This window comes from Macrosteles quadrilineatus, unplaced genomic scaffold, assembly GCF_028750875.1.
Source record: "Macrosteles quadrilineatus isolate MER2022 unplaced genomic scaffold, UCM_ALF_1.0 Scaffold_7__1_contigs__length_78375512, whole genome shotgun sequence".
In the NCBI taxonomy this organism is placed as follows: domain Eukaryota; kingdom Metazoa; phylum Arthropoda; class Insecta; order Hemiptera; family Cicadellidae; genus Macrosteles; species Macrosteles quadrilineatus.
The window spans coordinates 5324299-5351526 of NW_026542600.1; the positions used below are offsets into that span (position 1 = coordinate 5324299).

The following is a 27228-nucleotide window of genomic DNA, read 5'->3' on the forward strand; positions in this document are numbered from 1 at the left end:
TTAGAGTTTGCCAAGAGTATGCTAGCAAATTTTATTCTGAACTGAAATGTGCGGAGTCAACAAACAAGCGTCTTTTGTCAGTTGAAAACAGTGTGCCTCGTCGAGATATATAGTAGGTATTTCATTATACTCTCCTATCAAAACTCACTCAAATTTCCTGTTGGAGACCCTGTATGATCCCACTATGGAAATGGGTTTTTATGGGGTAAAAATGGGTTATTCTAATTTTTGACCCTCAAAACATAGAATTTCCCAATTTAACTCTAAACTATTTTGTAGAGCTTTAACCCTCCGAGTGTTATGTGTAGAAAAATCGACACATAACACACTTTGTGTAGTGTTTGGTGTCGATTTTTCGACTCACAAACACTGTTTACGGCGAAGGCTCTATGACTGACAAAATCGGATTGAACTGGATCGAGTTAGGTATCGTTTTATTTGGCAGATTCTAAGCTTTCTCCAGAGGTCTGTCTCTAAGCGCTTTTTTTTCTCGAGCCGATCATAATTGTAGCAGACAGCTGACGTGCGTATTTGTAAACAGCTTGGTTAACCCCGCACCGATGACTGATGTGTTTTATTACGTTTATCATTGTTTTAGTGTTAAAAATCAAAAGTAGTGATATACGTGGTGCATTATAAAAAGATTTAAGTGATTTTGAAGGGCTGGTTGATGATCCTGAAGAAGTAGGTAGTGATATTGATGTAAATTATCAGCCAGATTCCTAGCTATGGTTAGGCTAGCTATGCATTTTTAGCTAAACGCTATGTACCGAAATCTGTTTTTTGCCCATAACTTATTTATTTGCAAATCTACTTCCTTATATTATTATATTTTTGGAATCCTCATAAAATTCTGAACAAAGTGGCTATTTTCAAATATTTATAGGCCTATAATTTAAACAATTTCATTGAGCGCAAACTTATTTTTTTTTTCCAAAATATTTTTTTTTACCTAAAATTTTTTTTGAAACAAATGTTCCCTATGTTTTATGTATAATATTTAAGCTTAAAATATTATACAGATAAAATAATGTTACAGATAAAATATAAAAAGACCTGTAAATTTAAGACTTGTTAAGTAATATATTTTGATCAAATTTGGCAACTTTGTCTATTTTATACTACGCCATTAACATTGAAATGAAAACACATTTTTATACCTTCCCTCTAGCAGCAAATCTAGTAAGTACTCATAAAAATGTGTGTTATTTAAGTAGGAAATAAATCTGACAATTTTAAGGGAATAGGTTAATGAAAATCCAACCAAGTAAATGGAAATTCCCTTAGTCTGCAAGTTTGTTGGGGTATTTTTAGATTCATCAGGTAGCATATTTCAGCTAATTTCTTATTGTGGAATATCACAATCTTTTCTATCATAATTCATCTTATAATATAGGCTAGTTAGTAAATTACCACAACACTCTACACGACGGTGGTTGTCAATTGAAATGATTTACACTTACACAATATTGCATTGTTGTGGTGGACGAGTTATACATGCTGAGTGGGGGTAGGTAGCTTTGACGACAGCATAGTAGCATAGCATTGTTGACTGGTAAGTATACAGGAGCCTGTCTGTTCAGAGTTGAAGCTTACTGTGTAGTGTTGCGAATACATGTTTAAACCTATCATCGAGATTAGTACTATTTCTAGTTACATAAGAATTTCTAGAACTTGCAGTTTGCAATGACCAATGCTCCAAGGGTCCGTATATACCAGGTAATATCCTAAGGCGGTTTTAAGACTAAATCTCTTTATGGAAGGTGAATAGCTCCATAATAAAGTGATTTCATAAGCAATAGGAAATATACCATCATCGTACAATCATGGGATACAAAGGGTCTGTGCAGGGTGTCATAGTGCCAGAACGCACCGGAACACAATAAAAATGTAGTTACCATACCATAGGCCTAAGAATGAATACAACATAAATGTTTTTTTCTTCTTTTTTTCTACGCCAGTGGCATTTCACGAGAGAGTCACGAGAGAATAAATGTTTAGTGGATGTGCTGGGGATTGAACCCGTCCCTCCCGCACCAAAGTCTGAGACGCTAACCACTAGGCTAGCAACACAACCATGTTGCCAAAATCTGACAAACTACACAACTTCGACATGAGTAAACAGAACGCGAGTTATACAGCGGCATCAGGAATGTTTTTAGAGTTAGCAACTCTGTCGCTCTGTTGTTACTAGTGTAAAGCGTACCAAAGCTAGTATGTCTGCTGTTACTACTATCCAAGATCTAAGTGATAGTTCACTGTTTTGACTCTCTCTTATGTCAATGTCAATTTTCAATGCCTAAGTTATGTTTTTTGTGTGTGTTTTGAGATTTTTTTGCAAATTCAATTATATTGAGCTGTGAATAAGTGACTAGGTTCGCTTTCGCTATTAACACTGTAATGCAATAGAATCCAGTTTAAAGAAAAGTGGTATAAGAATCATCTAAGACTTTACTTAGAACATGAACATATGAACTATAATATATAAAATAAAGCCTTTTTTATACAATAAATATTTGTAAAGCGATGGTTTTTATTTGTTTAACAGCTTTATGAAGTGTTTGTTAAATTTATCTTTGGTTACTTTTTATCCTAACCCAAATTACATTATAAAGCAAACAATATTTGTTGATGACACATAATATTCTGGCGAGTATGTCTGCATCCCTCCATCTGCTACATTGTTTGTATGTATATCACCGTGAAGATATTTACATAGGCCTACTCTTACTTGTCGGGTTACCAAAAAAATCTGCTATCTTTTTGAAATGGTACAACATAAACACACTATATCAGCTTGAATAAATGTTGTTTGAAAAATATAAATTCTTATATACAGCATTGCATGATTTAACTTGCTTTAACATGCTGGAAAGGTTTTAATAATTATTTTCATAATATTTCACCTATCTATTTTTGGTGTTTCAGTTATTCGGTACCACGCAAGTCCCATTCAAAGACATTCCTCTTCTGGAAGTAAAATTAATAGATGCTGTGCCTGAAGCGTTTGACATGGTTCTCAACTACATCTACACTGACCGAATCGACCCGACCAAAAAAAGTATGCTTTTCTGAGTGTTTTGGATTGCAAAATATTGCTTGGTTTGGATATTAAAACAGACTAGGCATAAAAAGAGCTGTTACTATAGTCTGAACATTTGATGAGATTGTATTACATTATTACATATAGTATAGAGTGTTGACGAGACGCCTGTGTCACTGAAATCCGGCATAAGGATTCTCATTAGCACACTCCATGATCATTGTGATCTCGTCTTGATCTCTGTTGGATGGACTGCCAAATCATTGATAAAAGTTAATTATGATTATTGATTAGGTTGCTTAATGCAGTTGACAAATCAATGCTCTAATCGAAATTCAGCTTAAGGCTCGTTAATCAAACAGTGTTCTCAATCAAGGAATTATTTATCTTTTAAGATAATGGCAAAGTAACCAAACCAAATAATTATTATAAAGCGGGAAAACTTTATATTTCATATATTTTGACGCTAATGTATTTACTATTTATTGAAAAAAATAAATAAATGTGTTAGTCTATTGCCTATTTACAGAAAGAAAATAAAAATATGTCTAATAATTTACACTTATACTGTTAACTCACCAGATGGTAAATACATATAAAAGGTGGTAAAAGATGATTGATTCCGATTGGACACTCCAATCATCATCGTACCCAATAGGCGAATTAATTATTTCCACAACTTTTTTGATCATACAACTTTTTTTTATCAAGAAGTTGTTTATTGTCAATTGTCTAATGCAAACTAATTAATTTAGAAATGGATGTAACATATACACAAGGACCTAGGATTGTTGTGAGGATAGCAAGAAGAGTCCTATCTGGCACAAGAAACACCAGCGTAGAGGTATAGTTCAAACAGTAAGTGTGCAGCTTTATGTTTCATGTGCCTGTTTAGACTCCCTTTCCAGTAAATCTGTTAATGTAGATATATTGTCTAATGTCTATGGAAATATCTTCACACAGTTTGACACATTTCTTTGAAGCCTAAACATCACACTTACGTGTTCTTTATTGGCAACTAGTATTTTAATTTACAGTGTGTTTTTTTGTTTCAGTTGAAGATCCAAATTCTCACAAGATTGTCCTCTTAATGATGGACGTCTATAGGTTAGCAGTTCAGGTAAATTTTACTTCTAACCCTCTTTTAATCAATCTTAATCTTACTGTAAAGGACCATGAGGTCCTAAGATCGCCTCAATAAAGAAGGATATTCAATACTTTTCTTTTGAGTAGTTTCATGTAAAATTGTTATTTAGTTTCAAATTTCATTGGTTAAAGTCACCCTGGAAATGAAATGTGTTTTCCTTAATTAGGGATATGTCGATACTGATTCTCGATACCACCGCTACTTGGACATTGGTATTTCACAATTCAATTAAGGGGTGGTTAACCACAATTAAAAGCTTATCTAGACTTTTTTTCTTTCTCATCAGTGTTTATTAATGATGGGATTTCTTTACTTCAGCATACATAGAGAGGATGGATTGATTTAAGCCACTAATCGTTTTTGCTGCTGTTCTAGATACATCATATGCTAACAATGCTTTTAAAAATATGTGCTTAAACAAAGATAAAAAAATCCATCATAGTGTATTAACAACACAATTAATTTTAAGACGAGATTGTAAAATGATAGATGGGGTGAGTTTATTTCATTTTGTTTATTTCCAGGAATATGTCAACTAGGTGGTCTGTCATGGTTTTGAAGTGATTAGTTGATTTCCATACAATATTTAACAAATATCCTCACTTTTAGTGTAAAATAGAACAAGTAAGAGGTTTCATGAAAATATAAAGATTTAAATTTGAAGTTTGAGCAGTTCATTTACTAAAATTCCTTCAACTGATCATGCAATTAACACATTCAGTGCTGACTACATCAATTGATGTAGTCGCGCCACGAGCGCTCCTATCGGCCTACATCAATTGATGTAGTTGCGCAACCCCCACTACATTAGTTCAGTAGGAGCTCAGCCATTGCTGGGGAACGTTAAAATCGTTGCTAGTCTGTAGCTTAGAATGTGAGCTTTATTTTCGTGTAGGTTGGTAATAAAATTTCCCGTAAAATCCCGTCTGACAATGCTTTTGTCCCGGTTTCGGGGATTTTCTCTCTTCCATCCATATTACAAGGCCACTGACTACTGATCTAGAAAGTGCACCTTTGGGTGTTTTAGGGATCAATGTCCAATCTCGGGGTAAGGTAGTACAATCGCTGCTGCTCGCTTGTTATTCGTCAGATTGAAATATTTTAATGCCAATTGCGTTCGCTGTTACGGTGCCGCGCTGGGGCTTCGTCGCCATTGGCGAGCGCCTGTTGGAATGCCTGCCGCACTTAACGTGTTAGTTAATTAGTCAAACGAATTAAAAGCTTAGATAAATTTAAAAGGTTACTGGCAAATATATTTTTATATGAATACTTATGCGCTGAGGTAAAAATACATCTTTTTTGGATTATTTTTACATAGCATTATGTAAGAACTACTTAACTTTGTCCATTAATTCAAAAACAAAATATTTTCCTAAAGTTGTCTTTGAATATAATTTTATTTTTGAATTGTCATTTAAAATTTGACCCCAATTCAATTGTCATTTTCAGTTTCATATGAAGAGGCTGGAACAACTTTGTGTTCAGTATCTTGAAACGTCCATCACTCATCGAAATGTCTTGGAGGCGCTTCACAATGCGACCACACTCAAGCTCTTCTACATCAAGGAATTCTGTCTCAAGTTCATAGTTAAAGAGTCAAACTACAACCATATCATTATGAGCAAGGACTTTGAGACGTTGGAAAAGTCTCTGATGGTAGAAGTAATCAGAAGACAGAGAATGCCTCATATAAGAACTCTACTTGAACCACAGTTTGATAATACAGGTAATTGTTTCCTTTATAGGCTTTTTCACACGTTCACTGCGCTACAAGATCCCGAGGTCTCGTATCGTACCAAGCCCATGGTGCAGGACCCATAATTTGGCTTCTTTCCTAAAGTTGCGACATCGATATTTCAGCGTACAGTTATCGTAAAGAAATTAAACTTGTACATATATAATGCTTTTTATCTTTATGTATCAACTAGTAAACATGAAATGAACAAGATAAATAGATCTCGTAACACACTGAAGTAATAAATTTTTACTTTGTTACGATACAAGAGCCAAAAATAGTTGTTCCTAGCACCACATGAGGCTAATGTTGTGATTATAGTATAGTAACCATGGCAACTTTTGTTGAATGCTTGGATGAAAGAAGGAAACCCAAGAAATAATTCAAGAACAAAGAGGAAGAATAATGGCGTTTTTATGTTGTTATCTTTATGAGTTATCTAATGTTTTTTAGGTTTACATAATAATTGTTTTCGACTACGGGAACATAAATTATTTTTTATTATTGATGTGTTTCTCTTCTGAAACAGCACTAACGGATGCGTAATAAAGGTCATTGGTAAATTACCTAAAATATCCTGATTGTGCAATGTTGTATTTTGATGTAAAAAAATAAATCATGATATTAATTCGAATATTTCTCCTGGTCCCTAATAAATCATACAAAAATCAATGCAAAATAATTGTCAAACCGGACAAGGAATTTTCGATAAACAACTTTGTATTATTCTTTTACGATTGGAATTCCCTTTCCCAGCCCTTTAGAGAAGTGGTGCAAGTCTAAATATAGCTTCAAGGTTGCAACCACCCCGTCCACGCACTGTGGTCAGCACTCGTTTCGAGGTCATTGCCCAACCCCAAAATCATAACAAAATAAATACAGTAATTTGTAATCATATTTCATTTGTATTTTATTTAGCCTGAAATCAGCCGTAAGGAAACTATTATTATAAAAAGTGATAATAGAAAGATAAAATATATATTTTACTGCGGTTACGATTATTAGGAATTCGTAAATAAACAGATAACACATATTGTTCTTAAATTGTTATTGTAGGAAAATTAATAAATACAAATAAAAAATGAACTATTACAGCTGTGCGGTACGAGATCTCAGGGTCTCGTACAATGACGTCATATTCACTTCCTGGGCTGGCTGAAGATTGTCAACATTGTACTGGTTCACATAAACACTCAGCACTCTCTCTCGCCTTTCTTTGTGAGATTATGATGCGCAAAAGATTTCTGTGCAACGTAATATCGGGGTCTCGTATCGCACCTGGGTTATCATAGCGGACGAGACCTATAGATCTCGTAATGCACCATTGGAATAATGCAAGAAAATATACAACGCAGTGAACGTGTTAACAACAAAAGATCCTATCTATTCCTGATTCAATGTTCGATGTGAAGTACAGAGTGTCCATAAGCCATGTACATGAAATTGCAGTCTTAGGGACTCTCGTCCAGGGAACATTAGGATCCAAAACATTTCTTTAATTCTTTAAACATTTTTTTTCCTTAACCAGAAACATACTATGATAACTAACTCGGATAACCGGAGCTCGGATGATCAACAGTGTACTGTATTCTTTTTTCCTGACTTAACACTTTACCAGACAAAAGTATTTTGTTTCACAAAGGAAGTAATTGCGGATGGAACTATTATTTATTATTTTACTGTAACCATTAAGCAAGATGATAAATTATTAGGGATGGTCAAGTCTCAAAATTTCGGGAAATTTTCGGGAAATTATAAATCTCGTTACACGAGACGAGATTTCTTTTTGGCCGAGATTTTTATCGAGACGAGAATAAAAAAAAAAAAAAAAAAATATTAAAAACGCCTGCAGAAAGTCAATGCAATACCCGCAATACAGGAGCGTGTTGTAGTTGCGTTTCCTTTGCGAAGGCGTTCTTATTTAATTAATTCTTTAAATGTTTAAATATTACTTTAATTATTTTAATAATATTACTTTAATAACATTTGAGAAGTTTTGTTAAGTGTAAGCAGTGTGAGGAATGTTTTATTACTATAAAAAGTCAAAACAAGTAACTATTTTATAAAAACTAATATTGCTTTTATTTAATGATTTATTTTATTTTAGGATAAGTTGATCTCTATCCTAACTGATATCACTATGTTTCCTAATCGTAGGCATTTTTAATAAGTTAAGCGTGAATAATAAAAAAAATGTTATGCTGATGCTTTTTAATAAAAGATTGTAAATATTCTTGCCTATTATCATTATTTTTGTATTTAAACAGTCATCTAACAATGTTACAAAATCAGGTAAAAATTTTGAACGTGCATTTCCCGTTGTGTATGAGAAGGGAAATCCCGTCTCGATCTCGTCTCAAAATTTTATGAGAAATAAAAAATCTCGTCTCGTCTCGTCTCAAACTAAAAATCCAATCTCGTCCATCCCTATAAATTATGTTAAATCTTGTCTTCCTTCTAACCTCATGTTGACTACACAGTTACTGACATACCAGCCTGATCAATCCGGCATGTAACCAAATGATGGATCATAAACATAAACAAATGATTCACTGTTCCAATTGTAAACTATTAATGATAACATCTAGTAAGGCTTCGATTTCGGCTGTCAAATATTGTTTGACACTTCCCTTTGTACATACAGTAGACAGCGCTACCGACCATGAGAGGACCAGACCTGTTTTTAGGTTGGATAACTTGTAAGGTCTATTAAAACGGGCAATCCCTTTAAAAAAACTATAAAAAATCAAATGCTAAAGATACAAGCAACCATTTTGTCATAAGACAGGACATTTATTTATACTAACATCCTGCAGAGTTTTGCGTGTTCCCGTCGCTGAGCGTAGGAGCGGAAATGCCAAAATTCCTAGAAAGCGGTGGTTAAACTGAACCGATCTCGGTTAAAACGAACTGTAATATTTTATGAGCGAAGGCGGATAGTTTGATTATCGGTTAATGCGAGCAGTGGAGCAAATGGAGTAGTCGCTCCAGGGCGGCAAGCATGAGATCACTGATCTGTCAAATAAGTGAATACTGTAGTGATTCGTGAGGTTATGTTTATCGTGGTATTCGAGTTGTTAATTTATTAATACACCACTGTTTCTTTAGAATTGATGTTTAGTGCTAATAATGAACTATGAATGTGGTTAAAAATATGTCTACAAAGTATGCTGGTGGTGAGGTGATAAGTTTTGAACAGAGGCCCACCAAACCCTGATTTAGTTATCACACAATATCCTGTCATGCTACCAGTACACTATCGCCGAACATTCGCCCGAACCATCCCGAACTAACCAAGTACACTATCGGCTAACTTCGGCCGAACTGTGCTGAACCCAATATTGCGTATTCGGGGCAAAACATTCCCACCAAATTTTGTGCAACATGGACGCTAACATCGAAGAATATTCGAGAAAGTTCTGTAATTTTCGTTTGGTGTTAGACACCACTTGAATGTATCCTAAGTTTCTTACTTCTCTATCTCTTCTCTTCTCTTCTGTGGCTTAATAATTTAAAATTAATGCTTGCTTTTTTATTAAAATAATGGTTTTCTTAAACGATAATGCATACATGTATATATTCCATTTAATTATCCCACGGCCACAGAACAGGCTCACTATGGTATAGTTCCAAAAATAACAGCGTTTCCTCATTAGAATACTCCATACTTTGTACAATTAATTTATCTATATAAGATCTAGTAGAAAATAATTAAATAACAAAAACTAAAAGTAACTCTAACTACACAACCAGTGCAGTAAATACTGTATAAAGAGAGCGTCCGTGACTACGAATGACAGCGAGTGTGTACTGGCTATGTTCGTGCCCGTCTGCGCTCGGCATTCGTCCTAGTTCGTCTCCTTAGATTCGTGACGGGAGACCGCCAAAAAAGCGAGCGCACCCGAACACGAATGTTGGCGGTGCGAACTACCCCAAATGTACACGAGCACACCGTGTACACTATCGCGTTCGTCTTAGTTCGCCTACATTCGGCGATAGTGTACTGCAGGCATCAAAGTAGGAAAGGAATTATGTTAGTACTGTTCAATTATGCCTTAGATAATGCCCAAACGGGCATTAATTGTTGTTGTAAATTTGCGTCCTTTGTTCAGTTCCCGCTGTTAACGTGCACTTGGTAAAGCTATCCTGTTTTGAGGAGATTTCTAAGTATGGTTAAATTCATGTTTTTATTTTTGAAAACCTTAATCAAATAGGTATATGTATACCCAAATAAATATAATAAACCCAATTAAAATACCAATCTATGTTTTAAAAATTATTATGTCTAGATTGCATAAAAACGCTAGTTTACAGTTATTAATTTTAAAAACGGACCCCCCCCCCCCACTGCCTGAGAGAGGTACTGGGGGGCAGCTTGGGCCATCCCTGCCCCAAGGCGCTCCAAACCTGGCTACGCCACTAAATGTGAGGTCAGTTAAGATGGGGCCTACTCTGAATATATTATTTGGGTGTTCTTATCAATATTTTGTTGGAAAGCATCATTAATCTATGTTGCTGTACTCCTTTATTATTTTGTATAGTTTACTATTTGTGTGCATAATTTGTGCTTTGGATTGTATCCTTTTGATTTTTGCATTTAATTTCAAATTTTTTGTTCAGAAAAGGGTCCAGTCCGAGAGGGGATCCATTATAATTGGTACACTTGTAATAGAATGTTAAACAATTTCTGGTTCATTTTTTAGGTACAACGCTTGAGCAGGATATGGAATGCTTTCTCAAGTATTCTGGCAAGGAGTTTTGTGACATTACCCTCATGCTGGATGGGGAAGCCATCCATTCCCACAAGTCTATCCTGGCAGCACGCTGCAGCTATTTTGAAGCTATGTTCAGATCGTTTATGCCTGTGGACAATGTTGTACATGTAAGTGAACCATTATGAACATTTTTTTATTTGAAAAATCACGTGTAACATTTAATAGTTTTATGAAATTTCCAGTTTAAAGAGTCTTAACAGGTAAGTAGCTATTTCCATTAGTCTAGTCCAGGACCACAATAGTTTTTCTTGTTGTTTGTACTTCTAGATTTGGATCAAACATGTAAACCACATATGGTGTCCAGGATGATGAAATTCTGAATTCTATTAATTCTTTCAAAATTTTTGGAAAGTATGGGAATGGTTATTTGTGTAACTAGTGCGATGTGAGAAATGTTTACGCACGAACCGCAGGCAAGTGTGGAAAGTTTTTTGAGTGCTGCAAAGGCACTTTGCACTCACGTTACACATTATATTTTTCCTACAGTTACTATAAATCATAGAAATAATTAGTCTTTCAAACACGAAACAACACGTGTTAGGTTAGGTTAAATCCAAGCGTTGAACGAAAATAGAATGTTAACACAAAACAACAGGTTAAGTCGTAGTATCAATACTTAAAGGCTGTGGTTGAAACGCTGCACCACATGATCATAGTCGTAGTAACTTTAAGTGTTGCCAACTTATTCTCAAGCGTACACTCCTTATTAAGTACCTATTAAAGCACACTGTTTTGTATTGTTTGGTTGGAATACTGGAGTGCGGCAAAGTAAAGTGAGTGTGGCAAAAGTAAGTAAATGCATCAATTAACTACTTTGCGTGCTATAATCAGTGCAAGGAAGCCTGAAAAAACTGAAGGGTAAAACTTTATTCTTTCCCCTTCAATTTGAGGTTCAAATTGTTTAATTATCTTTAAATGTCCCTAGGCAACGGCCGTTTAAAATCCCGGTATTCCTTTGTGGACACTCTGTATTTTGTGTTTGAAACGGTTCTGAGGTAAAGCCTAGGATGTGAAATAAAAACCCCCCCTTACTGTAACAATTTAAAAATGTTCAAATAAATAATGATGTCTCTGTTTTAAATCAGAATATTGTTAATGTTATTGATAAGCTATGCATTCATAAAGCATCTGAAAATTCCTATTGGAAAAGAAAATAAACATTTTGAGCTAAGAATTATTTTAAACATGCTTACCATCAAGGCTGATTGTACGAATATGTACAGGGTGGTAAAATATCCCGGAAAGTTTTAATATACTTTTGACCATTTTATAATAAACTGTATAAATTGGTATAACCTATGACATAAAAATTCACATTTTTATGGAACTTCTTTAGGCCCACGAGAAATAAGTAGAAAATCTAATGCTGTAAATTTGAGCTAAAAAGAATAACTGAGTCAAAAATGGCAGATTCCAAATTGCAAATTCAAGAAATCTTTAAGCGGCTGCCATTTTTGACTCAGTTGTTCTTTTGAGCTCAAATTTGTGATGAGCAAATCGACCTATGCTTACATTTATGATGTTCTTCTACCTTCAAGCGGGCGCCCCTCCTAGTAGGAAGCGTATCATTGCATAGCAAATTCAAGAAATCTTTGAACAACTGCCATTTTTGACTCGATTGTCCGTTTAAGTTTGGGTTTTTGCGGTGTTGTATTTTATTAACATAAACTTTTATTTGATGTGTAAGCTATGATTAAATTTAAGATTTTCATCCGATTCCTAGTGGGCCTTCCCCCCGAGAAGGTAACACATCCCTGAATATTGTTTTAAAATAGTTTTTATGACTAGTAACTTTGATCTAAGTTTGGTAGCTCTATCTTTATTATTTTTTAAATATTTAACCGCTTTGCGACTTTTCTACATCCTGTATAGGTAACATATCTTTGTTCGTCTTCAGTCTTAAAACAGTAGTTTGGGGATTGGGATTACTAAGCGCCATTTGTTTTGTGCTTAAATGTGGCCAACCTATCGTTTGTGAAAACCTAGGTACACATTTTAACGTTAAAATTAGGGATGGTCAAGTCTCAAAATTTCGGGAAATTTTCGGGAAATTTTAAATCTCGTTACATGAGACAAGATCTCTTTTTGACCGAGATTTTTATCGAGACGAGAAAAAAAAAATTAAAAACGCCTGCAGAAAGTCAACGCAATACCGGCAATACAGGAGCGTGTTGTAGTTGCGTTTCCTTTGCGAAGGCGTTCTTATTTAATTAATTCTTTAAATGTAAATATTACTTTAACCCTAGCAGTGGCCAACCGTCGCCTGGTGACGGTATGACGTTGATGCTTAGAATGGCCAATGTCGTCTGGTGACGGTATGGGCCGAAATTTTTTTAACGGTAAAAAAAACACTTACAATCAACTCAGATGAGAATAATATATATACCATTCGAAAGATCACATTCTGAACTTTCATTTGATTACATAAACAAACTCTGTAGCAGGTATATAACAATGTCACGACGATTAGAAATCAAATGAAATTTTGGCGCGGTACGACTTTAGCAGCCGACACTTGGGAACTGGCAAAACACGTCTTGTTTGGCATTACCCTGCTCGGGTAATTTTCGTCTTGGGATATTGCGGGTGGTACCACTGGATAGCCATTGATTTTATCTTCATTGTGGTAGTGATATTTATAACTAAATATTGATTGCACAATCGGTACGATTTTATGAAAACAGCTGTTTTCGAAATTTCTAACAAATGGCCAACAGTCGTCTGGTGACAGTATGGAAAATACGAATTATATACAGTGAAAGTTATTATTACTAGTCATATAGTATATCATTTTGAAGAGGAAGAAATTTAGATTCAGAGAGTGGCAGCCCTGCACTCAGGGTTATTTCTGTATGCTCGCATGTAGACGACAAGTGAGTCATTACTGCTACAGTCTGTCAGCTGTCTTGTATTGCCATTGTTTGTTTGTGTTGTTGCCGTAATAGTTTTATCCGCGATTTATTACTAAATATGTTATTAGTTTCGTAGTGTTAGTGTTAGTGAAGTGTTGTGTGTGTGTATAACAGTAATCTTCATGCATAAATATTACTGAATTGTGTGAAATAGTGTTCATAAAAGGTTGTATTTTGTTAGCATCATGTCCTAAAATGACGATTCTGACATTCAGAGATTGTTGTACCTATATAATGATATACCCAAGGTGTTATACATTTTTATAAAGGTAAATGAATACACTACAACATGTTTATAATTGTTTGGGGGTAAAAAATTTTGTAAAAAAGTTATAGCCTATACTAAATAGGCCTACTACTGTATTTTGTTAGCATCATGTTCAAAAATGACGATTCTGACATTCAGAGGTGCTATATATGCTATATAATGATTTACCCAAGGTGTTATACATTTTTATAAAGGTAAATGAATACACTACAACATGTTTATATTGGTTTGGGTGTAAAAAATTTTGTAAAAAAATTATATAGGCTACTAAATACTGTACACTCCATTTTCTGGAAATGCGCAAAAAATTCAAAACGTTCTCAAATTGATACATAATCATAGGTGAAAATAACTTTTTACCATCATACTTATGACTTTTTTTGGATTCCTTACTTCATTAGCTTTACAAATATGTAGGCTACATATCATCAGCCTACATAATGTTTCACAACACAAGCAAACACTGTAGGCTATAGTTTACACTTATTTGCGGTTTTGCGGTTATTGTATTATTATGTCCCTATTACGTACCTACAAAAAAAAAATATTTCTAACATGTTATACATTTTTATGTAGGTAATTGAATACAGTACAAGATTATTATGTTGGTTTGAAGTAAACAAATTTGGTACAAAAGTTGTATACTAAGTACTTTCTCGAGAAATCGCTAAAATATAAAAACATTATTTTATATACGTATGTTTATAGGTAAAAAATTATTTTTACCATAAACTTTATGACTTTTTTTGATTCCTTACTTCATTAGCTTTACAAACATGTATATATCATTATTAGTATACACATATATTATAGAACTTTTTACAACATAAACTAACACTGTACGGTTTTCAATTTTTTCGGTTCTCCGTTTGTCATTATATTTCGCCCCAAAAACTTATAAAAAAAAATATTTTCCTAACATGTTATATATTTCTATGTAGGGAATTAGATTGTCTACAAAATGTATATAATGAATTTCCCATAAAAAAATCCGTAGAAAAAAAATGCAGAGGCCGCTTTTGAAATTTCAAAAAAAAAATTCAATTTTTTTTATTTTTTTCACTTTACCGATAAAATACACTGTCTAAATCATTATGATATTACTATTTCTAGATTCTCCTGTTCTTTCCGAACAAAATGAATATGAGGTTGGCTAGGTTTACTTGTATGGTTGAATTTTTACGAATTTTCAAAAAATGGTCTGCAAAATCGCCAAAATGGGTTGGCCATTCCCCACTTCTAACATTGGCCACTGCTAGGGTTAATTATTTTAATAATATTACTTTAATAACATTTGAGAAGTTTTGTTAAGTGTAAGCAGTGTGAGGAATAATTTATTACTATAAAAAGTCAAAACAAGTAACTATTTTATAAAAATTAATAGGTATTGCTTTTATTTTATGATTTATTTTATTTTAGGATAAGTTGAACTACCTAACTGATATCACTATGTTTCCTAATCATTTTTTAATAAGTTAGGCGTGATTAATAAAAAAATGTTATACTGATGTTTTTTAATAAAAGATTGTAAATATTCTTGCCTATTATCATTATTTTTGTATTTGAACAGTCATCTAACAATGTTACAAAATCAGGTAAAAATTTTGAACGTGCATTTCCCGTTGTGTATGAGAAAGGAAATCCCGTCTCGATCTCGTCTCGAAATTTTATGAGAAATAAAAAATCTCGTCTCGTCTCGTCTCGAACTAAAAATCCAATCTCGTCCATCCCTAGTTAAAATGTAAACTTTATTTATCAACGTGTATTTATATATTAAAGAATATGTCTGTTGGATTTCATGGACTACAACTTGATATTTTGGATCTGGAATGGGTCTTTGACCCGAAACTAGTAATCCCCAAGACTAAAGATGGACAAAGGTACGTATCCTTTCACATACAAGAATTAGGCTATGTTTTTTTTAGATACAAATTGGTGAGATGGTTCCTTCACGGCAATCATTCGACTCTTTACTTCGATACATTTACTATGCAGATGTGAACATGCCTCCAGAAGATTCTTTGTACCTCTTCAGTGCTCCTTACTTTTATGGATTTACCAACAATAGGCTACAGGTATTTATATTTCATAGTTCTCCAATAGTCAACATTCTTTTGCTGTAGCTCTAAAGACTGCAGTTTTGACCAATGTATATCTCTGTCAGCACTTCATAATCAACCCGAATAAACCATAGAACTCCAAGGGCTGGCAAGTTCCATAGTTGGCTTGTACAACTTGTGAGGAGTTTTATGCTTTGGTCAGTTAGGCATTAAGTTCAAACATTTGAACAATTTCCGCTACCAACCTAACACTTTTGTATCGTTGGTATTTGTTTACTTTAGGGGCTTCTAACGAATTTTGAAAAAAATGTTTTTTCTCATTATTTGGCCTATTTTGAACACTTTTTACATTTGACACTTTTGGGGCAACGCCTATTTCACCCTGAAAATCGCGTTTGAAAATCGTGAAAATTTTTCAGCAATTGCCATTTTTACTTAGAAAATCTGGGTTTTCCCCCCTTACCTTTCTTTAAATGTGTTTAATTATTTTAGTAATAAGCAGATGTATATTTAAACTAACCTAACTTAACCTAGCCTAACCTAACCTAACCTTTTTAATTGGTTTAACTAAAAATCCGCTATTTTCGGCATATTGCTAACCTAAGCATTGGTTAGGTAGGGTTGGGTTAGGTTAGGAAGGATTGGGTTAGGTTAAGTTAAGTTAGGTTAGGTTAGGTTAGATTAGTTTAAATTATAGTTAGGTTAGTTTACGTAAGGTTAAGTTAGGTTAGGTTAGATTTAAAATATTCAGGTGATTTTAGGCTAATTGATTTAAATAATAACTTAATAAATTAGCCATACCTGACCTAACCTTAACTAACCTTAACTAACCTAACCTAACCTAACCTAACCTAACCTAACCTAACGTAAGTTAACCTAACCTTGTAGTCCATGAGCCAAACCTAAAAATGACCTTAATTGGTACCACCTGGGGTGGCAAGTGCTATCAATGTTTTTCTTGCATATTTTTATGTGTAGATCAAGAATATATGTGATAGCAATGCATAAGTAGTAGCTTTATGTACAAAAAAGTAGGTTTTATATGACAAAATTGAATTTTTTCTCAAAAAATTTAATTTTGTCTCATACATTGGTAAGAAGACACCAGTAAAGGTGGCACGTGCTATTAATGTTTTTCTTGTATAGTTTTATGTGTAGATGAAGGATATATGTGATAGCAATGCATAAGTAGTAGCTTTATGTACAAAAAAGTGGGTTTTATATAACAAAATTGATTTTTTTCTCAAAAAATTGTATTTTGTCTCATTTGTATGAAGGTACCAGTCAAGGTAGCACATGCTATCAATGTTTTTTTATATGGTTTAAAGTGTAGATCAAGAATATATGTGATAGCAATGCATAAGTACTAGCTTTATGTAAAAAAATAGGTTTTTATATAACAAAATTGAATTTTTCTCAAAAAATTGAATTTTGTCTCATATATTGGTAAGAAGACACCAGTCAAGGTGGCACGTGCTATCAATGGTTTTCTTGTATAGTTTTATGTGTAGATCAAGAATATATGTGATAGCGTTGCATAAGTAGTAGCTTTTATGTACAAAAAAGTAGGTTTTTATATAACAAAATTGAATTTTTTTCAAAAAAATTGTTTTTGTCTCATATTTTTGTAAGAAGTTACCAGTCAAGGTGGCACGTGCAATCCATGTTTTTTTGTATCGTTTTATGTTTACATTAAGGATATATGTGATAGCAATGCATAAGAAGTACCTTTATGTAAAAAAATAGATTGTTATATTTTAAAAAGGATTTTTTTTCTCAAAAAATGTAAATTTTCTGATAAATTTGTTGAAAGGTCCTAGTCAAAGTGGCGGCACGTGCTATCAAAGTTTTTCTTGTATGTTTTTTTATTAAGTTTTGTATGTGTATCATAAACTTACATTATAGCATTATCTATGTAAAAGCTTTTTCTTAAAATAATCATTTTAAATTTGAAAATATCAAAACTTTTGTTTTAACAACATGTTTTTGGCATGAAGATTGATTCAAAACGTTCCAATGAAAAATTGTTTAATGTAAATGTTGTTCTTTTCTCCAATATCTAAAACAAAGCGTATTTACTTTTGTCCGTATGTCTTACTTTTTATTCGCTATATGGACTGGAGTGCGTTCTGGCTCCATGCTTCAAAACATCAAGTCGTCTTAAATGAGCCCGTCCAGTCTAGCACCAAATTAACATACCTATTGATATTTGTAATATATATATTGTATATTATATTTATATAATTATAATGTTATGACATTATATAGGGTATAACTGGTAAAGAACACAAGATTAGCTATTGAATTCTTTAATTATTTCTTTAATGAATATGTCAGTTTATGCCCTTTACAGGTGTTTGGGTAAGAAATAAAGTAGTTTTAGTAATTTAATGAAACAGTTCCTCATATTCTTTTTATGTAACGTTATCTTCATGGTTGTCTTGAACTTTATCTTGACTAGTACCTTCTTACAAATAAATGAGACAAAATTCAATTTTTTTAGAAAAATTCAATTTTGTTATATAAAAACCTATTTTTTTACATAAAGCTACTACTTATGCATTGCTATCACATATATTCTTGATCTACACATAAAACTATATAAAAAAACATTGATAGCATGCGCCACCTTGACTGGTACCTTCATACAAATGAGACAAAATAAAATTGTTTGAGAAAAAATTCAATTTTATTGTATAAAACCCACTTTTTTGTACATAAAGCTACTACTTATGCATTGCTATCACATATATTCTTGATCTACACATAAAACTATACAAGAAAAACATTGATAGCACGTGCCACCTTGACTGGTGTCTTCTTACCAATATATGAGACAAAATTCAATTTTTTGAAAAAAAATCAATTTTGTTATATAAAACCTACTTTTTGTACATAAAGGTACTACTAATGCATTGCTATCACATATATTCTTGATCTACACTTTAAACCATATAAAAAAAACATTGATAGCATGTGCCACCTTGACTGGTACCCTCATACAAATGAGACAAAATACAATTTTTTGAGAAAAAAATCAATTTTGTTGTATAAAAACCACTTTTTTGTACATAAAGCTACTACTTATGCATTGCTATCACATATATTCTTGATCTACACATAAAACTATACAAGAAAAACATTGATAGCACGTGCCACCTTGACTGGTGTCTTCTTACCAATGTATGAGACAAAATTCAATTTTTTGAAAAAAATTCAATTTTGTTATATAAAACCTACTTTTTGTACATAAAGGTACTACTTATGCATTGCTATCACATATATTCTTGATCTATACTTTAAACCATATAAAAAAAACATTGATAGCATGTGCCACCTTGACTGGTACCCTCATACAAATGAGACAAAATACAATTTTTTGAGAAAAAAATCAATTTTGTTGTATAAAACCCACTTTTTTGTACATAAAGCTACTACTTATGCATTGCTATCACATATATTCTTGATCTACACATAAAACTATACAAGAAAAACATTGATAGCACGTGCCACCTTGACTGGTGTCTTCTTACCAATGTATGAGACAAAATTCAATTTTTTGAAAAAAATTCAATTTTGTTATATAAAACCTACTTTTTGTACATAAAGGTACTACTTATGCATTGCTATCACATATATTCTTGATCTATACTTTAAACCATATAAAAAAAACATTGATAGCATGTGCCACCTTGACTGGTACCCTCATACAAATGAGACAAAATACAATTTTTTGAGAAAAAAATCAATTTTGTTGTATAAAACCCACTTTTTTGTACATAAAGCTACTACTTATGCATTGCTATCACATATATTCTTGATCTACACATAAAACTACACAAGAAAAACGTTAATAGCACGTGCCACCTTGACTGGTGTCTTCTTACCAATGTATGAGAGAAAATTCAATTTTTTGAGAAAAAATTCAATTTTGTTATATAAAACTTACTTTTCGTACATAAAGCTACTACTTATGCATTGCTATCACATATATTCTTGATCTACACATAAAACTATACAAGAAAAACATTGATAGCACTTGCCACCCCAGGTGGTACCAAAATATCAATTGGCTCATGGACTATTGGTTTAACTAAAAATCCGCTATTTTCGGCATAAGAATAAGAATAAGAAATTTATTGACCATTAAGTAAATACATTGTTTACAATAGATCTCGTCAAATTAGTTAAACAAGTGTCAGGCTTTTGGTCAAGCATTGGTTAGGTAGGGTTGGGTTAGGTTAGGTTAAGTTAGGTTAGGTTAGATTAGATAAAGTTAGGTTGGATTATATTTAATTCTGTAGGTTCTTAGTAATAGTAAAAACACATTAACTTAAAGGTTAAAAAAAACTACGCAAATTTTTAGCACTTTTTGCAATTTTCAAACGTGATTTTCAGGGTGAAATAGGCGTTTGCCCCAAAAGTGCCAAATGTAGGCCTACAAAGTGTTCAAAATAGGCCAAATAATGAGAAAAAACCATTTTTTTCAAAATTCGGTAGAAGCCCCTAAAGTAAACAAATACTGTATCGTTTATTTATTATTGATTTTTAGGCATTCTGCAAGCAAAACCTAGAAATGAATGTTACTTTTGAAAACGTAATCCAAATCTTGGAAGCTGCTGATAGAATGCAAGCTACAGACATGAAGAAATATTCCTTGAATTTGATCGTCCATCATTTTCCTAAGGTGAGAATTAAGTTTTTTTTTTTAATTTTGCTTTTTTTTGTGAAAAGTAAATATAAAAATTAGTCCAACTTTATTATTTACTTAAAACTTTTCATAACATATGGGGTTTTCCATTCTTAAGTTGTGCCCTCTTTTAAGGAATAACGGGCCATACACATATTAGGTAACACACTTTTTCGTAATTTTAAACCCCCCCCTTCTCTATGTAACGCACCGTAACACTTGAAAAATCCCTTCCCCCCTTGCGTTACGTAACTCGATCGTTGTAGACTTTAATAACAGCTTAAGCATAATTTTGCTAGTGGAATATAGATTTAAATAAACCATTACACTTGTAATGACTTTTGTTTAGTTATCTTTTTATGATAAAACCAAAATTAATACAGTCCAACCTCAGTATAACGAATGTGAAGGGACCGAACTGAATATTCGTTATATCAAGAATTTTGTTAAAACGAGGTTCGTTATATCGAGGTTAAGTTTGCAGGAATTTCGCTAAGTCGAGGTTCAGAACCAGCGTCGGTCAATATAGGTCGGGATTTTACCTCATTAAAATACAATTAAAGTAGCATAGGCTACGCTACAATACTTTACAGCACAGTGTTTACATTGTACAGTAGAACCTAAATTATCCGGAAAAATAAAGGGGAGGGATCTTGAATGTTGCGCAATCATGACAATAGCATTGACCTTGGTACAGGTTAAAAACTGTAAGTTTAAAATCACAGCTTGTTCTAACCCTCCTAAAACCTAGCCAAACACTGTATTGCGTAGTCATAAACCATGTAAAGAACAAAACAAAACAGTAGTAGAAAGTTTTGTAAGCTACTGCTCGTGATAGGCCGGTAGGCTACTTACGGTACAGTACTGATTTATCACAACAGAGGAATGTCAATAATAATCACTAACTATAGCATTGGTGTTGCTAGTTGAAACAAATCGTATTGAAAACAATCAATTATTAGATAAGTCATTATAAAAGTGTATAATCATAGCCAACTTAAGGATAATAAAAACACTCGTAAAAGGAATGTTAAGATAACGATGTTGCTATTCTTTCTCTTTGGTTTTGTTTTTATATTCTTTCTTAGTTTTCTCTTCATCCAAAAGTTGTACAATTCATAATAGTTATCCCATATCGCCCAATCACAGCTTGCTAAACATTACGTCGTCATCAGTCCTCAGTGAATGACATCAGTTCAGTTCTCAGTTGCAACATAGCGCGCGCAGCGACAGCAGACAAAGATGTAAAACGGAGTAGACGAATGTTAGCGCAAGCGATGACGTGACCTTACCATTTCATTTGATAAAGAAACAGATTTTCCCAAAACAATAATTGGGTGGGGGATTTGTTATATCGAGGGAAAGACGTAGACAATTCGTTATGCAGAGGTTAAATTCGCAATATAGAGGTTCTGACAATGATAAATTTGTTATATTGAGGTGTCTTATTTTAGCCGAAATCACGAAAAATTCGTTAAATCAAGGTCGTTGTTATGGTTTGTTCGTTATGTAGAGGTAAAATATACATTGTGTCTTATGGAGAGTTCTAGGGGATTAAAAAAAATCTTTATATCAAGGAATTCGTTATATCGAGGTTCGTTATATCAAGGTTAGACTGTACAAACAAACAAGATTGTTACTAATAATGAAGAATAAAAAGATACGTGGACCTATCTTTTTATACAACTAACTGATTTAGATATCATTTTACTTATTTTTGCATTTTTAAAGAGGAATATGTGTGCGTTCCTTCCCACATATGACAGAATAATGCTATGCCATACCCCCTCCCCCTTTAAGTGTTAGAGAAAGAATGCCAAGAATAAAAACATGTTTAAATTGAATTTACCTTCCAAAACAATCAAAATATATAGGTTCTTCCATTAGAAAAATCAAAGTTGGTGGCCATATTGGAAAAATGGCGGCTAAAATTATTTTTTCAACTGGACCAAAATTTGTTAATTAAAAAATCAAAGGCAAGTTACAATTTAACATTTTGTTAGCCTATATCTCTCATAACTCATAACTTTCGAATAAAATAGCTGGCACACTTATATCAATAACCCTGTATAAATAAACAGTATACAGGTTCATCAACTCAAGGAGGCCACCATTGGGATATCGGAAACGGTAAGAATTAGAGAAAACTTTGAATGGGGGACATTCCTTTATTTTTTTGGCAGTTAAAAATATGACTATTTTTTTGAAATTCAGCCGCCATTTTCCAAAATGGCGGCCAAATATGAAATTTCTTATGGAACACCCTATATTTTATCATGTTTTCTGATAGAATATGCAATTTAAAAACTTTTTTATTCTTGGCATTTTTTTTCGATAAACCCACTAGTTTGGGAGTTACAGCCTATGGAAAAAATGACTTCTGGTGCACATTTTACATCATGTAGCTCCTAAACAAGTAGGTTTATAGCGAAAATGTGAAGAGTAAATAAGTCAAATTAGTCTTGATATTGCATCCACATTCCATAAAGACCATAAAATACACAGTTTTCCTTTTTTGAAGTTCGCCGCCATTTTGGAAAATGGCCATCATTTTTGAAATAATAGAATTAAAATTTTTAACGAACTTTTTGGTATTTTTGGAATGTAGATGCAATTTTAAGACTTATTTTACTTATTTACTCTTCCCATTTTCGCTATAAACCTACTTGTTAAGAAACTACATGATGTAAAATGTACACTGGAAGTCATTTTTCCATAGGCTGTAGCTCCTAAACGAGTGGGTTTATCGAAAAAATGTCAAGAATAAAAAAGTTTTAAAATTGCTTGTTCTATCCGAAAACATGATAATATAGGGTGTTCCATAAGAAATATCAAATTTGGGCGCCATTTTGGAAAATGGCAGCTGAATTTTTAAAAAATAAAATCATTTTTTTAACTGCCACAAAAAATAAAGGAATGTCCCCCATTCAAAGTTTTCTCTAATTCTTACCGTTTCCGATATCCCAATGGTGGCCTCCTTGAGTTGATCACTCTGTATATACTGTATATGTATGTGTATATATTTAAATATATATATATATATAAATATGAATTTGAACGGATGGTGGAACTGGCTTCTAGGGACATCAAAATGAACAAATAAATTGGTCCCGGGTCCAAGTCTTACCATGAGACCTACAGTAATAGGTTATTCCCTATGCGAAATTCGCAAAAAATCAGCCATTATATGTAATTTAAATTTTAAAACTAAAATGGTCGCCATTGAAATTTTGGATTGGGCCAAGATAACTTTGGTGTTTAACATGAGTGCTCAGAAGGAGCCTATAAATATCCAGAGGTCGATACAAAAGAAGTCAATGGGTTTAACTGACTTTTGTAATATAATTAAGGGCTCAGAGTTTAAGAAGCGTTCAGGAAATCCTGCAAACACTCAGGTGGAGCTATATTATCCTCACTCTCACAAAAATTGTTGTTGAGAATTTCGCCTAACTTGTAGAACGACTCTGTATGATTGATTCTATTTGGCCAATTTGATCAAACTACTCATATAAATCTATACTTTACTATGCAAAAAGTAATAAGAGAAATGAAGTTAAGGTAATTTACTTAATACAAATAAATTCCTACAGATTCTTCTAGTTTTATATGCAAATACAGTTTGTACAATTGTGTGTAATTTTGTGTGACAGATAATTTTATTTTTTCAGGTCGCGCGTCTGCCCAAGATTCGGCTATTGAGCCAAGAGCTTCTCTTGGACATTCTGACAGCTCTTGCAGACGACATGTCCGACAGCAAGATGTGCCAAGACATGTCCAGTATAAGTCTGAGTAGTGAGACCTACTGACCTCATTTTCGGAGGGTCAAGAAACTCTCATCCCCACTGTCATGAATACTCACTCTCTATCTTGCATCACCTTCGACTGACGGACGTTCTCTAACCCTTTGACATCAGTATGCCTACACTCTGTTGTGGCTCAAAACAACTTTGCCCATTTTCATTCTAAAAATGGCTACAACTTTCACCTGATGGAATATTTACTCTTAACGAGAAGTGTTGTTTTTCTTTTCTAACGATTTACGCTCTGAACAATTTTGACAGAATCGATCAAAATGAAGAAGGATTGTCCCTGTTGCATCTATGTAACTGAAACGTTGACAGAAAACAGGCCTTTAGTGGTTGGTTCACTTCTTCTTATGTCCCACCTTCACATCCTAAAATGCTAAACTCTAGCCTGGAAACGTTTTACACTTAACTTCAGTCTAAGCCTAGAGGGCTGAGGAATGATCTCTAAACTAGATCAAATCCATTGGTGATTGATGGGATTCAGACCCAGCATGTCACAAACAGAAGTTGCACGGCCTACCATTAGGCCTGTTCGCTCTCCGTAGTTGGCTCACTGAACTTCTCAGATGTCATCGTAATTTAAAATTTGTGTTAAGATGATTAAATTGACGTTAACTATTGTTCATGATTGCAGATCGCACCTCCTTACTCTCAAATGACATCTGGCTCTTGTTTAGGTAGCTGCATGCAGTTTCTTTTTATGTAAAATTTCCAGCGAAGGGAAAAAAAATTCTGACGCTCTTATCTAGAAGGAAAGAACATCTTAGAGGGACAAAACTCTACTGCAATACCCCCATTTAGGTAGGACATAACAGTGTCCAAGGCAGGTTAAAGGCCCTTGGCCTGGAGAAAAATCCAGGGCTAAGGACTTTAAAATTACTAGACCTTTCAAAAAATTTAGACACAAATATTTTTGTGTCTAAAAAATTCAATTTTTTTATTAAATTTTCTTTGAGAGCGTTTATGAAGTAGGTACTTTTTCAACTAAACATTTTCTCCTGAGTTTCTCCTGGCTAATAAGCATTTCTTCTAAGCTATTTCCACATTACACCAGGATATAGATTCACTTTAAGCCAAATATGAAGATTTCTTTTTTGCCATGGCATGAACTGGCTGCAAGGCTGCCTAGTCATACCTTCCATGACAACGGTTTGCTTGTATGGTGACATGAAATGGACTGTACTCTCAGCCTAAAAAGCCTTGATACCATTGTCACAGTGAGTGTGTTCTGAGTTCTTTGCTGGATTTTCTTCACAACCTGATTCTGAATCGTCTCTAAAAAAAGTCTTTGCAAGAAAGGCTGCAGATTTTCACCGTCAAAAACTTTGGATGGATACAGGAAGTCATTCAAATCAATCAGTTGGTAATAAAGGATGTTTTAGACTTGCTATGAACATAAGAATTGTACTTATAAAATGGTTGAAAAAGATTAATTTATAAACGTGTTATTAATGGTTATGAAATGTATTAACATTTTTAATTGTTGCATTATTTACAGAGTCAAGAATGATTTTGTTGTTTCTTTGATCATGGAAATATCCGTCCAGTGTGCTATCGATAGGTTGAGATAACAGCAGATTTAGTCATTTGTTCCTGGTGACAGCCAAGATTCAGCTGCCACTTGTACATTATCCAATTCTCAACATTCCGACACTTCTCTCCTGCTTAGAGAACATGGAGAGACTAGACATTGATTTGTGCTCTGCTTGACCTTCTGCCTTTACTACCCAAGGATTTCATATGTAGAGCACTGACCTGGTGGTCCAAAAAGCTCTAAAACTTCTATACCATTGTTACAATCGCTCCCATTTGCAGGATGTCTCTTCACAGAGTATTGCTATTTACAACTCCTTCACTACTCTAAGGTTCATTGCGATTTAGGGAGATACGGTTTTGTGTTGTTTAATATTTATTATTATATTAAATGTTTGTATATGATAAAATATTTAATATAGTCCTAAGTACAGTAGTACAAGAAAACCCCAGACAGCTTCAAATGTGTCTTTCAATTATTTTAAATTCAAATGTATATGCTATGTCAAAAACCTAGTAGTAAGCTAATTTAAAAAATATTTATTGTTAATTTTAATAATGTGCGCTATAGAAATGTTAGAAAAAAATTATTTATAAGTTATTTTCAAGAGAGGTTTTAAACAAATAACTACTGTTTTAACAGTTTATGCATTTATTTTATATTTATTTAAGATATGATTTTATGGAAAAAAGCCCAATTATTATTCTTTAATCTAACTTAGGGATAAATGTATTATTGATTCAGAAAGTATTAGAAAGCTTATTAAAATTGTAATGCAGTCCACCTTCCTAATGTTATGATGTCAAATTTAGTTTTTTCCCAGATTGTTTAGCTGTGTATGTCCTTGTCTTTTAATGAACTGATAAATGTATGATTTTGTAACTATCATTTGGCGATGTATTAAGTATTAACCTCTAGGTATAACTGTTATTGTGATCAAACAAAACCTATTTCATTGTAAGATGATTATTGTTAAATAAAAATGTATGTTTTTTCCTTGTATCGATTGAGTGTTATATACCACTTGACTAGTTTGATTTTAGATAAACTCATGTTCTTAATTAAATCAATTCTCATTAAACTTGAATTAATATTTAAGATAGGTATTTTAAAAAACAATTTCATAGAATGATAGTAAGCGTGACCTTCCAGTATAGGTAAATTGATGTGTCAAAATATTTCAAGTGATTTTACAGTTAATAGACCAGTTTAGTGAGTAAACAACAATTTTCTGTAGCTATTTATTTCAGGAATTTGA

The 27228-nt window shown here is 33.1% G+C and overlaps 1 protein-coding gene across 1 annotated transcript in view; it reads left to right on the forward strand.

The window, feature by feature from the left end:
- LOC128998145 (leucine-zipper-like transcriptional regulator 1) overlaps nt 1–26972 on the forward strand; it is a 64567-nt gene extending 37595 nt beyond the window's left edge. The window contains exons 9-15 of the mRNA XM_054424148.1: nt 2929–3061; nt 4099–4163; nt 5640–5916; nt 10629–10807; nt 15806–15955; nt 20493–20627; nt 24299–26972. Coding sequence (XP_054280123.1) covers nt 2929–3061; nt 4099–4163; nt 5640–5916; nt 10629–10807; nt 15806–15955; nt 20493–20627; nt 24299–24436 — 1077 coding nt within the window. The 3' untranslated portion in view covers nt 24437–26972. The remainder of the gene's footprint in view (nt 1–2928; nt 3062–4098; nt 4164–5639; nt 5917–10628; nt 10808–15805; nt 15956–20492; nt 20628–24298) is intronic.
- The last annotated feature ends 256 nt before the right edge of the window (nt 26973–27228 follow it).